At 35.8% G+C, this 14,493-nt stretch overlaps 1 protein-coding gene across 2 annotated transcripts in view; it reads right to left on the bottom strand.

Annotated features, from left to right (window-relative positions):
- The window catches only part of LOC108335034 (uncharacterized), a 65,012-nt gene that overhangs the window by 26,104 nt on the left and 24,415 nt on the right, over positions 1–14,493 (bottom strand). Inside the window, exons 26-39 of one of the 2 annotated variants that reach the window (XM_017570951.2) lie at positions 13,846–13,959; positions 13,586–13,770; positions 13,282–13,390; positions 10,307–10,450; positions 9,353–9,643; positions 8,320–8,964; positions 8,027–8,218; positions 6,848–6,951; positions 3,008–3,297; positions 2,828–2,912; positions 2,406–2,735; positions 1,756–2,112; positions 1,158–1,647; positions 7–170 (exon numbers count right to left, since the gene is read on the bottom strand). In XM_017570951.2, coding sequence (XP_017426440.2) covers positions 7–170; positions 1,158–1,647; positions 1,756–2,112; positions 2,406–2,735; positions 2,828–2,912; positions 3,008–3,297; positions 6,848–6,951; positions 8,027–8,218; positions 8,320–8,964; positions 9,353–9,643; positions 10,307–10,450; positions 13,282–13,390; positions 13,586–13,770; positions 13,846–13,959 — 3,500 coding nt within the window. The remainder of the gene's footprint in view (positions 1–6; positions 171–1,157; positions 1,648–1,755; positions 2,113–2,405; positions 2,736–2,827; positions 2,913–3,007; positions 3,298–6,847; positions 6,952–8,026; positions 8,219–8,319; positions 8,965–9,352; positions 9,644–10,306; positions 10,451–13,281; positions 13,391–13,585; positions 13,771–13,845; positions 13,960–14,493) is intronic. The other variant, XM_052869765.1, reaches the window with a different exon arrangement.

Below are 14,493 nucleotides of genomic sequence, written 5' to 3'. Positions count from 1 at the left end.
AATTACCTTAAGAACCCGTCTACTGGCTCAACAAGAGGTTCCCAAGCTTCATACTTATCATTGTATGACCTGGCAGCCAAGGAGAAACCAACAGTGAAATTTAGATACCCAGTTCTTCCATGCAAACTAAATGTTATTCCACTCAAAGATATATTGAACAAAGGAACCATCTGTCAAATTCAAAGAAAAGCAGTCAGTACAGAAGTAATACTTCCGAGAAAGCTCTAATAAGTTATCAAGACCTAACTCTTATGAAAGCTTAAGCAATTAGGTAAAAGCTCATGGATGGCTTTATATTTAACAGTAACAGTTCTGTTTAAGAATGACATCAGTAATAGTAAAAAGGAAAAAAAAAACATAATAATAACATCAACCCTACTCTTCAATGGTCAACTAGGCATGTTTAAAAATTAGGAAAAGATTTGACAATGCACACTAAGAACACTTACCAATTACATTATTTAACAGAAAAATTATGTTAGATGCTGAAACATCTGGTTCGTCTATTTTCAAAAAACAATTCATTATACTTGGTGTAGGCTTAATTAAATTGTGCTTGCACTCTAATTCAGAGATAACGTATACCTATACCTTTAGGTTACTTAAGGTCAACAACACCCATTTTGTTAATATTAAATCTAGAAGCATGCAACAATTAGCACTCTTGAAGTAAATTTTGAGTCTAACACCACCTTACAAAATCAACTTGTAAAATGAGATTTACACCTAGTTATATATTACACTTTTATCATATTTTTAATTGATGTAGAATCTCCAACACACCCTCTCACACGGATCTCAAGTGACTAAATATTTGTGTGCAACCTGATAGAAGGTAGTGTGATAATCCCAACAAACTTTGTTAAGATAGCAGGTAGCGTGATAATCCCAATAAACTTTGTTAAGATAGACTCTGATACTATCTTATGAAGTAAATTTTAAAGCTAATTCAATCTTGTGAGAAGAGCCTTTAAGATTAAATTTGCACGTATATATTATAGTTTAATCATATTTCTATATAGAATTTCTAACAAGCACTTCAATATTAGGAAAATGCCTATTAATATAGACCCTTTCATTCTCAAAGCTTAAGCAATTAGGAAATCAGACACTTTATTATTCTAACAAAATTTACAATCTAAGCATTTTATTCTCACCAAACCACTGTAATCATCAAAAAGAGCCATTGAGAAGGTCCCAATTCCTGCATCAATGACTGTCACATCTGAGTCACTTGGCACATTTGAATCTGCAAGTTTCAAAGCAAACCTTCTTGGGGGTCTTTTGAAACCACCACGAACAATAAAAGTCCCCAACTCATTGCCAACAGCCCATATGCTAAATGGTTCTGCTACATGCTTTGCATCAGATGTATCCCATACACTTTCTTCTAAAAATTTATCACCTGCTACCAAATCACTCCGCATGCATCTTAATGTGCTAAAATCACTTTGCTTAGGTTTCCCCTTACATGCAACACAACCCAAGGAAACAAAGCCAGGAGGAGCTTGTGGAAGCCAGAATGACATGCTTTCCATTCCTCTATGCTTTTTTATTTGTCCGACAAGCTGAAAATCTAGTGGAGTTTTAAAAACATTTTCGTCCCTGGAATCATGAACTATAATGCAGGCGTTTGGAGGTTCATACCTAAAAAGCAGAAGATTGCATCGGCTTCATATTAATTGTAAAGAGGAATATAACAAATTAATATCTGAAGTTATAAAATGAAAGGGGAAGATAATAAATGAAACACACCCTTTAACAGCTACATCACCAAAATATACCATTCCTGCTGGGACAACCGGACGCCATATGGACAACCTCTTTCTTGAATTTGATGCCTGATTCCACCACACTAACTCAAAGCTAGCAACAGGCTCATAACGCCTATTAGAATTCGCACCAATAGACTGGTCAGGTTGCAAGGTTTGATGTCCACCAGGAGCATAGGAATCCTGACTACTTACTGCTGCAGAGGATGGCTTCAAATAATCATATTTAATGCAACGCAATTCATATGCTTTACCCATCAAACTAAGAGAAATAGGATCTACTGGCAAAAAAGTGCCAACAGAATTATCCACTCGCCAGAATGCCACACGGGATGGTGATCTGCAATCAACACAAACACTATTGTGTTTACAAGGGATAAAATTCTCATGATCTTATGCCTGAGCAATAGTTAAAACTTTTGAAAGTAAAATACCCAACATCATCTTAGAATTAATGCTCAAAATATAAGCTTAATCAGTCAGCAAAATGATAACATTGTTTCATTAGCAAGTAAAATGATAAACATAGCAAAAGGCACTAACCTCCTCGCTAATGAAGTTTGGTAGTTTAAAGTATAAAATTGTAAAATGACCCTACATGTTACAGCAGAACATGAGAAAATTTTCACTTACATATCAGTGGTGCCTATTGTGATACAATCCCTTAATGAACATGGAGATACAGAAGAAGATGGGATGCAAAAAGCAGAAGATAGTGGGGGTGGTGTCTTTCCACGAGTAACAATACAACCTAGTGCAACATAACCTTTGGGAGCTTCGGGGAACCAAATGGAACAAACGGCATCTGCCTCAGTATTCCATAATGAGTCAGAATTGTCCACTTCTTCACCCTTAATGCCAACAGATGTTAAAGGCGGCCAAATCAATCTGAAACTAATAGGCCTCTTAACTGTTACAGAATTGATATTTACTGCAAGAACTCCTTTTGTTGGTGGTTTGTCTCTGTCAAGCAAACACATCATATTAACATTCAAATCAGAGGAGGAATAAATGCATCAGTCTAGACAGAAAAATATTAAGAAAATTTCACTCACAGTGGTGTCAGGTAGTCACCAAGTACAGCAAAACCAGGAGGAGCATGAGGCCTCCAAAAGGCATACGTTTGATCAGATTGAGAATCTGCATGCAAATTGAAAAAGGAATGAGACCAGTCCTCCAACCACATTTGTCCCTTTAATTACCAAAATGAAAAACTAAGAGAATGATAAACATACGTTTTATTGTTCCAACTTTGTCAAAGTGAGAGCAAATAATTGTCATTTTCTTTGATGTCATCCTTAAAAATGCTAAAATATCATCTTCCACAGCCATAAATAGTCTCAAGATACTGAAAGTGAAATTCATGAAAATATTGGAAACAGATAAATGAATATTGGTCCTATCTGAAGCATTTGAGTACTTCAACGATGTATCAAATGGCTCCAAAATCCTGATTCCATTACTCTCCATAGTCAAACCAAGTACATCTGCACTCATCTCAGTATTGTTACCCTTCAATACAAGCCTAGAAATAGAAGAACACAGAAAAGTCAGTTAATCCTACCTTATCATCATACCTGAAATAGAGTGAATCATTAAAATAGGCCTCTGGCACAAAATTTGTACTTAAGATAAAACTTGGGTCAAAATTAGGGATTATACCTTTCATCTTATAGAAACTCAGTGTTTATAAAGAGAATAAACATAATTATTTCATGGCATTAACTTGAAATTACAGTGACGTATTAGTAGTAAAATGGGAGAGCTCTAGATCTAATTAACTGACAAACAGTGGTTGCAAAATCAATAACTCTCATAACTAACTATGTAGCAGCTCTAAGCCACTGGCAGGTCTATTATGCTATCAAAGGTAGATCTTCCAAGAAGCCAGAATGAGCCATGCCCCTCCCCAAATTTTTAAATATGTATAAATATAAGAATTTTAAAATTTGGGGTGTAGGGTGGCACCACTCCCCGACCCTAAGAACACTTGCCTTTGATCTTAGCAAATGATATGATGTAGGACTTCAAGAAGATGGTGCTCACTGAGGTTTGGGCCACACCTATGTAGATGCACAAAACACCTTCACCTTCTACACTAGAGGGAGACATATATCAATTGACCTTTCAAAACCTTCCCACACAAATGTGGCCATCCCACACCTCTTGGACCCATTGTAATCATTAGATTTAAATAGACCCTCTTAGGAGGGTTACAATGTTCTCAGCCTTGTTTTATTGTTGTGGCTTAAAATTGAAGATTGTGACTATTGTACTACATTCCTTCATGGTTTAAGTTCTTTCTTTATTTTGTTTTGGACTTCTATCATGTTTGTGTTTGCCTTCTTTTCCTGTTGTTGGAGATCTCATGTTGACTATACATATCATCAATTATAGTATATAAGTGAATGCAATCATCATCTTATAAACCAATCTAGTGAGTTTGAGGTATGCCTATAGTCCACTTTCTAAGATGCATGAGGGGTTGTTTGGAGATCACATGTTGACTAGTGATATGGCCAAATTACAGTATAACTTGAGATTGAAAGTATAAAATAATTCTTGAGGGCTTGATTGATCCCTCTCATAATCTTTTATTTATAAAAATAAATTGATACAAGAGTACATGATAATTAGGGTAACCTTAGACACAATATAATCATGATAGGGTAACCTAGACACAATATAATCATGATAAATAAGGTAACCTAAACACAATATAATCATGATAAATAGGATAATCCTAAACACAATATAATCATGATAAATAGGGTAACTGGAGCATACAAATTGTATGTGTCATGCTTGGAATAAAAAAACTCAGTCCAACAAAATCAACTTGTCTAAAATGTCGAGGCAATAGACGTGGTAACTCTGGCTTCGAATAAGATTACATATGCTTCAGACCATAAGAGAGAATGTCTATAAACCAAATTGGACTCACAAACCAGCATAACCAAAGAGACTCCTCATAAGCTTATGGAGAATAATATTGGACAACCACGAAACTTCATCTAGCACCATGAACCTTCAAGTAGGATGACTTTGACAAAGTTGATTTCCATCAAAAGTGAATGATGAGTGGTAGACAACGAGCCATCACTGACTGATGAGGCCTGTAGTGGCTGGAAGCGACAAAACTACAGGGAGTGCCATCTTTGACTAATTGGGGCCTGCAGTGGCTGAAAGCAGGGACTGTCATATCTGACTAGTGGCTGGAAACATACTCCCCTCACTGCAGGGACTAAATTGTCATTACTGACTGATGGGGCCTGCAGGGACTAAATTGTCATCACTGACTGATGAAGCCTGTAGTGGCTGGAAACATACTCCCTCTCACTGCAGGGACTAAATTGCCATTACTGACTGATGGAGCTTGCAGGGACTAAATTGTCATCACTAACTAACGAGGTGATGGCTGGAAGCAACAAAACTGCAGCGACTGCCATCACTGACTGATGGGGCATGCAGTGGCTGGAAACATATTGCAATGGCTGAAAACATACTCCCCCTCACGACAAACGACGGAAATGACGATGCGCCGATGACAAATCATGAAGGTGGAAGATCATAATGGTCTCCTTTATTCATCAAAGGATCCAAAAACAGATCTGACAAGGGACTGGTGAAATTGTTTGACTAAGATTCTGAATCTTGCCAGAAATAGACTCCCCCTCATGCCATGAGGAACCTCAAATTTATGACTTTGGTGTTGAAATTCCTTTGGTGTTAACCAGCTAATAGCACTGACTCTCCTTGGAGACTTGTAAATAAATGACACAAGCCATCGGGAACATCATAGCTGCTACAATATGCAAAGCTAAACACACATTATGAAAGAGGCTAAGGAACAAAGATTTTTTTTTTCTTTTGGTCTAGCGAGACGAACCGTAGTGGCGCGATATGATTCTAACATTGGGAAGGTGACTTGTGACAAACACGCGCCGGAAGCTGATCGGAGAGAAGTCGTTCGTGACGGTGCGTGTGGAGGAGAATGAGGCAGCGACCACCAAGGATGGGTCACGCTTCTTGAGGCGACAAAACCCCTAACTTTGCCGGAGAAAACGTGACGGCGGCGGGGGACGTCAGACAGATGTGGCGCACGTGGCGGCACCTGGATGAGAACTAGCCATCGACACCGGCGGGATTGGTTGTCGATCAAGGAGGCGATCCAGATCCACTTGGTCGTCGAACTACATACTGAGGCAGCGGATGGTGGCAGACGACGGTTGGAAACAGCTAAAAAAAAAAGCATTGGAAATATCTAAGATCATTAGGAGAGTGAGGCTACTCATCAAGGTATTTCAGAAAAGATGAAGTTTTTAAGGCTGCCGGTGGCGGCGCTGGCCACCGGCGGGAACAAATACTAGGAAGAGACTCAGACAATACCAACTTGAGATTGAAAGTATAAAATAATTCTTGAGGGCTTGATTGATCCCTCTCATAATCTTCTATTTATAAAAATAAATTGATACAAGAGTACATGATAATTATGGTAACCTTAGACACAATATAATCATGATAGGGTAACCTAGACACAATATAATCATGATAATAGGATAATCCTAAACACAATATAATCATGATAAATAGGGTAACCCTAGACATAATATAATCATGATAAATAGGGTAAATATTCTAACAGTATATAACTAGATGTAAATCTTACCTTACAATTCATGACTATCTAAAATAATTGTAATGTCCTTGTATCCATTTGAATTCTCCAATTCATCATTTTCTTAATCATTTTATTACAAATTTTCTAAGACACTCTCTTAGAACTTCAAACATGGAGACACAAGACCGCCCAATATGCTGAACTTTAACTTCATTATTAAAAATTAAGGTTGGTCTCCTAAACAGATTTTTATATCATTCAGATAGACTTGAAGCCGTGCCAAATGACCAGTTCTCTTATTATACTAAATCTATTAGGTAAAGGCCCATTGTATTATGATATATTTATATATATGTATAGCATTAGGGAAAAAACAGTATTAAGTATCTGAATAAATAGAAAGTATGCCAAACTAGTCAGACTGGGAGCATGCCATTTACAAAAGAGAACTCGCCTGCAAAATGCATCCAACTGTGCAAGTAAAAGTTTATTAGACAGGTTCAATAACTCTCCTACATCTTTTGAGGTGTTATAAAAGGTAAGCTCTGGACCAATAGCCTGCAAAAAAGTATTTCATCACATCTTGAGACATGCATAAACCACTAACGGCAAAGGTATAAACCATACCATCACTTCTTGTCATAATACAGTATTGATTACATATTTATATAAATATGGCAATATAATAAAATAAATTGCAAAAAACATACAACAGCAACAACAAAGCACTCTCCCTTTACACATAAGACAAAATATCTCGAGCAAGAAATTTGTAGAACTAGACATTGACATCCATCGATGACAGCTAAGACTAGCTCAGTTCAAATACTATATTAGAAATGGACTGGATGAAACTAACTCCCAAAACTCAAGGAGAGATGATTGCCACTTCAACCAAAAGGTTGAGTTCAAATGTCATTTAAAGAAAGAAGGAAAACTAATTTTACAATATACTTTTCTCTCTTGTTATGAAAGTTGCTTCCTTTGGTCTGTTTCCTTTTCTGATAGTATAGTAAGTACCTGAATTTGAGGCAACACGTTCTCTAAAACACTATTATTGGAAAGGATAAAAATAAAGTGAAACTCACCAAATAAGAATACAAATTTGTTTGACTTTCAATAAAATCAGCCAAATGAGATTTATGCTAGCACTTCTCTAAACATTTATTTAAAAAAGAGAAAGAAGACACATAAGGAGAAGGTTCAGTAATTCAGTCCTTGAGCAACTTCTAGGTTCTTTAGAGTGTTTTAAATATAATTTAGTAGCATGTCAAAGCCGACCCTGAAAATAATGACTTTGGGTATTATAATTAACTTTGTTCTCAGCCTCTGGATACAAAATTTCACATTTTCCTAATCCAGAAAACTACAATCAAAGTAAGCCTACATTGCACTATGCCTTTAGTTAGTCTGCTTTGAATTATCATTTCACTCTGAAGGAGAACAAAGTACTTCAAGGGATTAGATGGAAGGAACCACTGCTAAGAATGGAATACAATTATTTGTGTCATTCTTAAGCTTTCAAGTGGGAGAGGACTTCCATAGAGTGGATCATTGGGTCGCAGTAACTCTTCTTTCATTTAGAATCAATCATACAAAAATCCATGAGTAGTTAACTGAAGCAACACTTAACCTGAAGCTCGATGATCAGTTCTGTGGAGTTATTAACAGCATTATTCTGACATGGTACTTCGTCCACACTTCCTCTTAAAGACTTAGACTGGGGGCTTTCAACTAATTCTTCCAAGTACACATAATCATCCGCTAAAGCAGAATAGCTACTGTCTGCTCCAAGAAATACACAAGAATCCAAATGTGGGCCACCCTGCAAAAGAAAAACAAGGTAATTAGTTTTTTGGGCATACACCAAAATTTATGTCTCTATGGCAATTCAATAAAGAAGTTGATGAAGTGAGACACTATGACCTTAATAACAACATTTCTGAACTGCAACTTCTTCCCATTTCCAATGTATATTATAGCCTCCGTGCTAGCCGCTTTGAGATTAAAACCCTGTCTATCCTTTAAATATAATATTCCACCATCACCGTCATAAATGAAATTATCAAAACCATCATCATCAACTATTAAAGGCTTTTGAGGTGATAGGGAAAATTCAGGACAAGGTTGCTTGTAGACAGATTGATCAATGACGATAGCTTCTAGCATGTCAGACCTATTTCCTTCAACAGATAGCATACTGCTGACAGTTGGAACAAAAAACTCAACTACAGCAAGAAGAAAATCTAGTGCAACAAGCAACTGAGGCCTCTGGACACCCAGAGAAACAAATGTCGAATCCTGACCAAATTTCACATCAACAATGAGCATTGTCTGAACTAGATCAAAATTATTTCCCTTAATTAAGCTACCATCAACTGAATCCTGGTTTTGATTATGCGAAGAAGTATGAAGGGGATGGGGTCCAACATTGCCAGGCTTTCCTATAGCTAACCGAAACTCCTGTTCAACTCCCTCACGGTCATCAAACACACTGAAACCCTGAAGTGTTGCAGAGAGAAATCCGTTTCCTGCTGTACTGGACTTATACAGCAGCCAGGCATTGCTGACCTGCACAAGACAAAACCACAAACTGAGCCATGCCAAATAAATTTGTTCTTTTTTTGATTGACCTAAGTCAACTGCATTTCGTTTGGAGAAATTAAGTCCCTAAAGTTTCTGCTAGAAAAGTGTTTTATCCTAGTTAATTTCTCCACTTACCCAATCTTCATTGATCAATCTAAACAATCCTAGCTTATCCTAATTTAATCTGGCTGTCAATGTACACAGCAGAGTGTATAACTAACTATATAGTGTAGGCAATAACTACAAAGAAAATAATTCCCTTAAGCTAATAGACAAAGACTATAGTCTATTAGCTTTACAGTTTTTCTTTTTTCTTGATTGTTTAACATAACATAGCCTTAAGCTACTATACGCATACATACTTTGTTAATACCTGTACAGTGGCTAGAGATGAATCTCTAGTTAACCCCGTATATAAGCTCAACTCAACGAGATTAATGGAGACACAGAGTTTCAGCAGAACAGAGGGTTCAACATTGGTGGTCCCTGAATCAACACCATTTATAACCTCAGGGACAATACCTCCTGTGGTATCATTTAATGTCATGGAGGAATATTGATTCAGCGGTGAAGGAATATCAGGGACTTCAGAAAAGTTAGAAATAGCACACTCAGTAATAATTTCATATTCTTTATTCGACAATTCCGCCTTCAACTCTTCAATCTGTAGAACCACAACATCCAATACAAGACATATTTTAATATAGCAAACTAATAGAACCAAGGTTTAATTAGTTATTTGGCTATACTTGCACAACCCTTACATTTTATTCCTTATATTCAAAAACAACTAAATTTAGTCCCCATAAATATAGCTTATTTTTTTTTAACTCAATTCATACACACTTTTTAATTTGCTCTAGTCCCCACAACTTTAGATGAGAGACAAAAAACGATTAACGAGTATGTGGATTAAAATGAAAAACTTTTAACTATAGGGAATAATGCATAAAAATTGTGTAATTATAGGGACTTTAAAATCAGCTCATGTTAGTGCCTATAAATATATTTTTAACTCACTTTAGTCCTTACACATAACTTTAAACACATTCAATCCATGCACATACACTATTCAATCTGTTTTAGTTCCTACAGTTTTAGATGACAAAAACTAATATGGATTAAAAGTTTTATGCATTTAAATGAGTACTGTTAATGTTATGGACGAAGGCGTAAAGATTGTGCAAGTATAGAGACCAAATGAGTAATTAAATATATAAATAACAAATCACGCTAACGATAGAAAATAAATGAAAAACTAACTAATAGTTTTAAGTATGGTAATCCAGCTTTCACAAATATTATACATGAAAATGAAATATATTACCTTGATTATGACTTCAACACTTGGAAATTGACCTAACAAGTCTCGAAGCGACCGGTTAATAGTCACAGATAGCCCATTCACATCCTGAATTATGCTTTCACCTATGTCTGATCCAGTTCCAACATTCAAGTTGATTTCTTCAACCTACACCCCATCATATTAAAACAAAAATGGTTTAGAATGCAGTACCCAATAATCCCAAAATAAATATAATTTCAAAGTGAGCACATAAGCAAGGGAACACTTGAAGATCCTTTCTAACCAAGTTTCTATTTAGAGAAAAGATAAAATGATATAACATTTTATTATTTCTGTCATGTGTAAAGCTGAAGAAAAAGGGGGCCTTTATAGAGCTACCCTTTAAAGCAAAATGACCAAAGGACCAAAACAAGCTCACCAAAAAGAGACAGCTGGAAATAACAATCTAAAGGGGAAATTGTCCTAGTGTAAAAGGAATGAAAATAATATATTTTATACTCTTTATTCTAATATATACTAATATCCTCCTTCAAACACAAGTTGTAGATGCATGAGAAATGTCCATCACATTGAGTTTGTCTTTGAGCAAAACGAATCTGGTTGGAGATCGAAGCTTTGTCAGCAGTAATAATAAGAGAAATAATGATAGGTTTGTCAACAGATAAAATGTGCAGTCAAAATCAAGGCCAGGAGCTTGATTTAACCCCTTATCCACAAGATGAGCTTTATATTTCTCAAGTGACACTCTGCATTCTCCTTTATGCAAAAATCCCATTTACAACATATGACTTTTCAATCAAAAGGGAGATGAACTAAATCCCTCTTGTGATTCTTCGTAAGTATTCATGCTTCACACTGACAGCCAATATGTATCGACTGGAGCCTGTTTAACTCCTTTTGGTTCAATATCAGCTAGAAACAATGAAGGATGAAGATGTGGATTATGTAATCCAGATTTGGACTTGATTTGCAGGGAATGAACACTAACAGGTTGAAAAGCAAAATAAAGACAGTGAGTGGGTGACATAGTGGAAGGATGATGGTCATCAAGATGGTAACTATCATCAAAAAGCCAACTGAGGATGTTATGGACAAGCAGGAGGAAGAACACAAAACGACAAATATGAAGGATGAATAACCTACAAACACACACTCTCGTGATCAGAAATTAAATTTGTGAGTATAGCAAGGTCTTAGAAACGTAAACCAGTACACCCAAAAGCTTTTAAGAAGCTAAAATCGAGGGTCTTGTTAAACAACAATGTTAAGAGGATATTGAAATTTAATGAAGCAGTAGGTAGTCTATTGATTAGATACACTGCAGTAGCGAAAGCAAAGTCCCAAAACACCAAAGACAAAGAAGCACGTTGGAGAAGAGTAGGACCAGTGTCAACAATATGTTTGTATTTTCTTTCCACGACACCATTTTCATGTTGTGTGTGTGTGGACAGATTAGTTTGTGGGTGAAAGCACCACGGGATAGAAATCTATGGAAATATAAAAATCTATGGAAATATACTTTAGCAGTGTGGCAGGATCATAGAGATAAAGAGACTCATGTAGTTGAATAAGTGGTGTGACTATACTTCAAACAGATTAGTCACCACAAATATGCAATGTGTCAACTATAGCCTCTATTAACATTATATTGGCAGTCACACATCGACTAGATGTATGGCTAATTTACAATATATAAGTGAGTGCAAACCTTACCTTACAATCCGATTTTGTAAAGTTGATTTAGGCTTAAAGTATACTTCTTAACATAATATCAGAGTCAGAAGTTAGAATCTACCCTAACGAAATTTGTTATTTTTCCACCCGCTATCCAATCACTCATTAATGTTTGGTCCCACACATGAGATGCATATACATCAGAGTGTGTTAGAAGTCTCACATCGATTAGACATAAGGTCAATTTACAAGTGGATGCAAACCTAAACCTTACAAAATAGTTTTATAAAGTTGAATTAGACTTAAAGTCTAATTCTTAACACACTACCATTGATGGTGCCACTGTAGCCTCCACTTTACCAACCGTCTTTGCTACCACACAATGTCAAGCACAAGCATAACCTTACGACTAGATCCAAGATTATGGATGGTGGATGATACATATCCCCGAGTAAAGTTTAGAAAGGAAAAGAAGAACTTTTTATTAAATTGGGCAGCACAAGATGCATAAGGAAGAGGAACAGCCTCCACTTCAGTAACAAGGGTGAGTATCAAATCTAGGTGTGTACTCTAGTGGTAAACCTTCAAGGATAGCATAAACATGCTCTTTGAGTTGAAGAGGGTTACCCACACCCACACCTACAAGTTCAACAATAATGGTTTTTATGTGAGTTAAAAATTCTTGCATCATCTTGTTGTGGAGGGATACACAACACAAAGTTCTGAAAATGAAAGTATTCATGAATTGTGTCCAAACTTGATAAGAGTGTGTAGAACCAATAACACACAAGAGAATGAACTTTGATAATGTTGATTAAAGCCATGTAAGAAGCATTTAATCATAAAGTTCCCAAGCTTCGTATGCACATTTCCTCGATCAACATAATAATCTTGATCATAGAGATATGGTGGAGGAACAGTAGGATTATCAAGGAAAGTGGGAAAGGAATAAGATGTGGAAGCGGTGGTATTAGTAGTAGCTATATACAGATTAAAAATTTAAAGATTTCCATGAGGATGGAATGCTCTACATACCATCTTAGAGAAAAGATAAGAGGATGTAATTTTTTATGAATTTTATCATGTCTAAAGCTGAATAAAAAGGGAGCCTTTATAGTAACTGCTCTGGAAAGCAAAATCACCAAAAAAAAAAACCAAAATAGACTCAATGAAAAAGTTAATAACAAACTAAAGGGAAATATTGTGCTAGTGGAACGAAAATATACAGAGAGAGAAAAGAACATCATTTATATTCTTTATTGTAATATATCCTAATATTCCATAACCTGAAATTCAATCATATTATGAGCAACCAATCTCACCTGGACAGTCAAAGTTTCCAAGTGCACTGCATTAATTTCACTTTTACTTCCACCAATCCACTGAAATGTGTTCTTCAAAGTTATATGAACAATGTCAAGCTTCAAAAAACTGCATCAAAGAAATATCAACAACAGATATTAAAGGAATGAAAACCACACTTGAGCCATTACTCAACACAGATGCTGTTAGATTAACTGTCCCATTGACAACAACTATACAGCACACTACGTATAATGTAAAATTATGGAAACAGATATTTAGAGAGGTTATAAGTGAAAAGGAAAACTAAATTCTTCAGCTTACTCAAGGCTATCTGTCCGCTGTGGCATTAATATTATAGGCTTCTTGAGAGAAAGATCAAACTTCACAGCGGGTGATCCTTCAATTTCATTAGCTGAAAACCATTTCTCTGAATTTGTTGCTTGATCTGTTACTTTAACGACACTCTTTGGGCTGTCTGGAACGAGACCCATAAAGTAGCCAACAACCTACATGCCTTGAAGACTTGACAAATCCTTCTAATAAAAAAAATAATAACAAAAACTGAACCGACTGGTAAATACCTCCTGCAAGAATCGATTTAGATACACAATGCGCACTTCTGAAAGCTCTCCAAAAAGACTGAAATCATAACCTTCATAGTCTTCATCATCATTGCTAAATGATGTGAACTCCAACTACATGGTCAATCAGATATTCAACAGTAAGCTCACTATAGAAAAACCAACCACTGAAAGTTCTAAAGCATAGGTTTACCATTTTTCACTCATTTATGTCCATTAATAAAAATATAACTAAATGAGTCACTTGTAAAGATTTTCTAAGTAAATACTTAAATTAGTCTTGCCTAGTAACAAAAAAACTAATAGATATATGGAGCAAATCAAAAAAATACTGATAACTAATTCAACACCTTTTGTAGACAAAGGAAGATTATTTGAAGAAAACAAAATGGGATAAAGCATGAAAATTATCCAAGAGGCTAGATTACAACCCAAGAGGATAAAATATCTATCTAGAGATAAAAAGTATAAAAAATTACCCTCAAAGGCTTAAAAATACAACCAAGCTGGCCAATCCATTTGACTATTGAAAAGGAAAAAATATGTTAAAAGGACAAAAATTACCAGAAAGGTCACACACATAACCCTATCCTGTAACCTCAATAAAAGATCAAAACTCCCATCCTGACTCAATCAAAATATAAGAAA

This window comes from Vigna angularis, chromosome 10 (assembly GCF_016808095.1).
Source record: "Vigna angularis cultivar LongXiaoDou No.4 chromosome 10, ASM1680809v1, whole genome shotgun sequence".
Lineage (NCBI taxonomy): Eukaryota > Viridiplantae > Streptophyta > Magnoliopsida > Fabales > Fabaceae > Vigna > Vigna angularis.
This window is presented reverse-complemented; position numbering and strand designations above follow the sequence as displayed.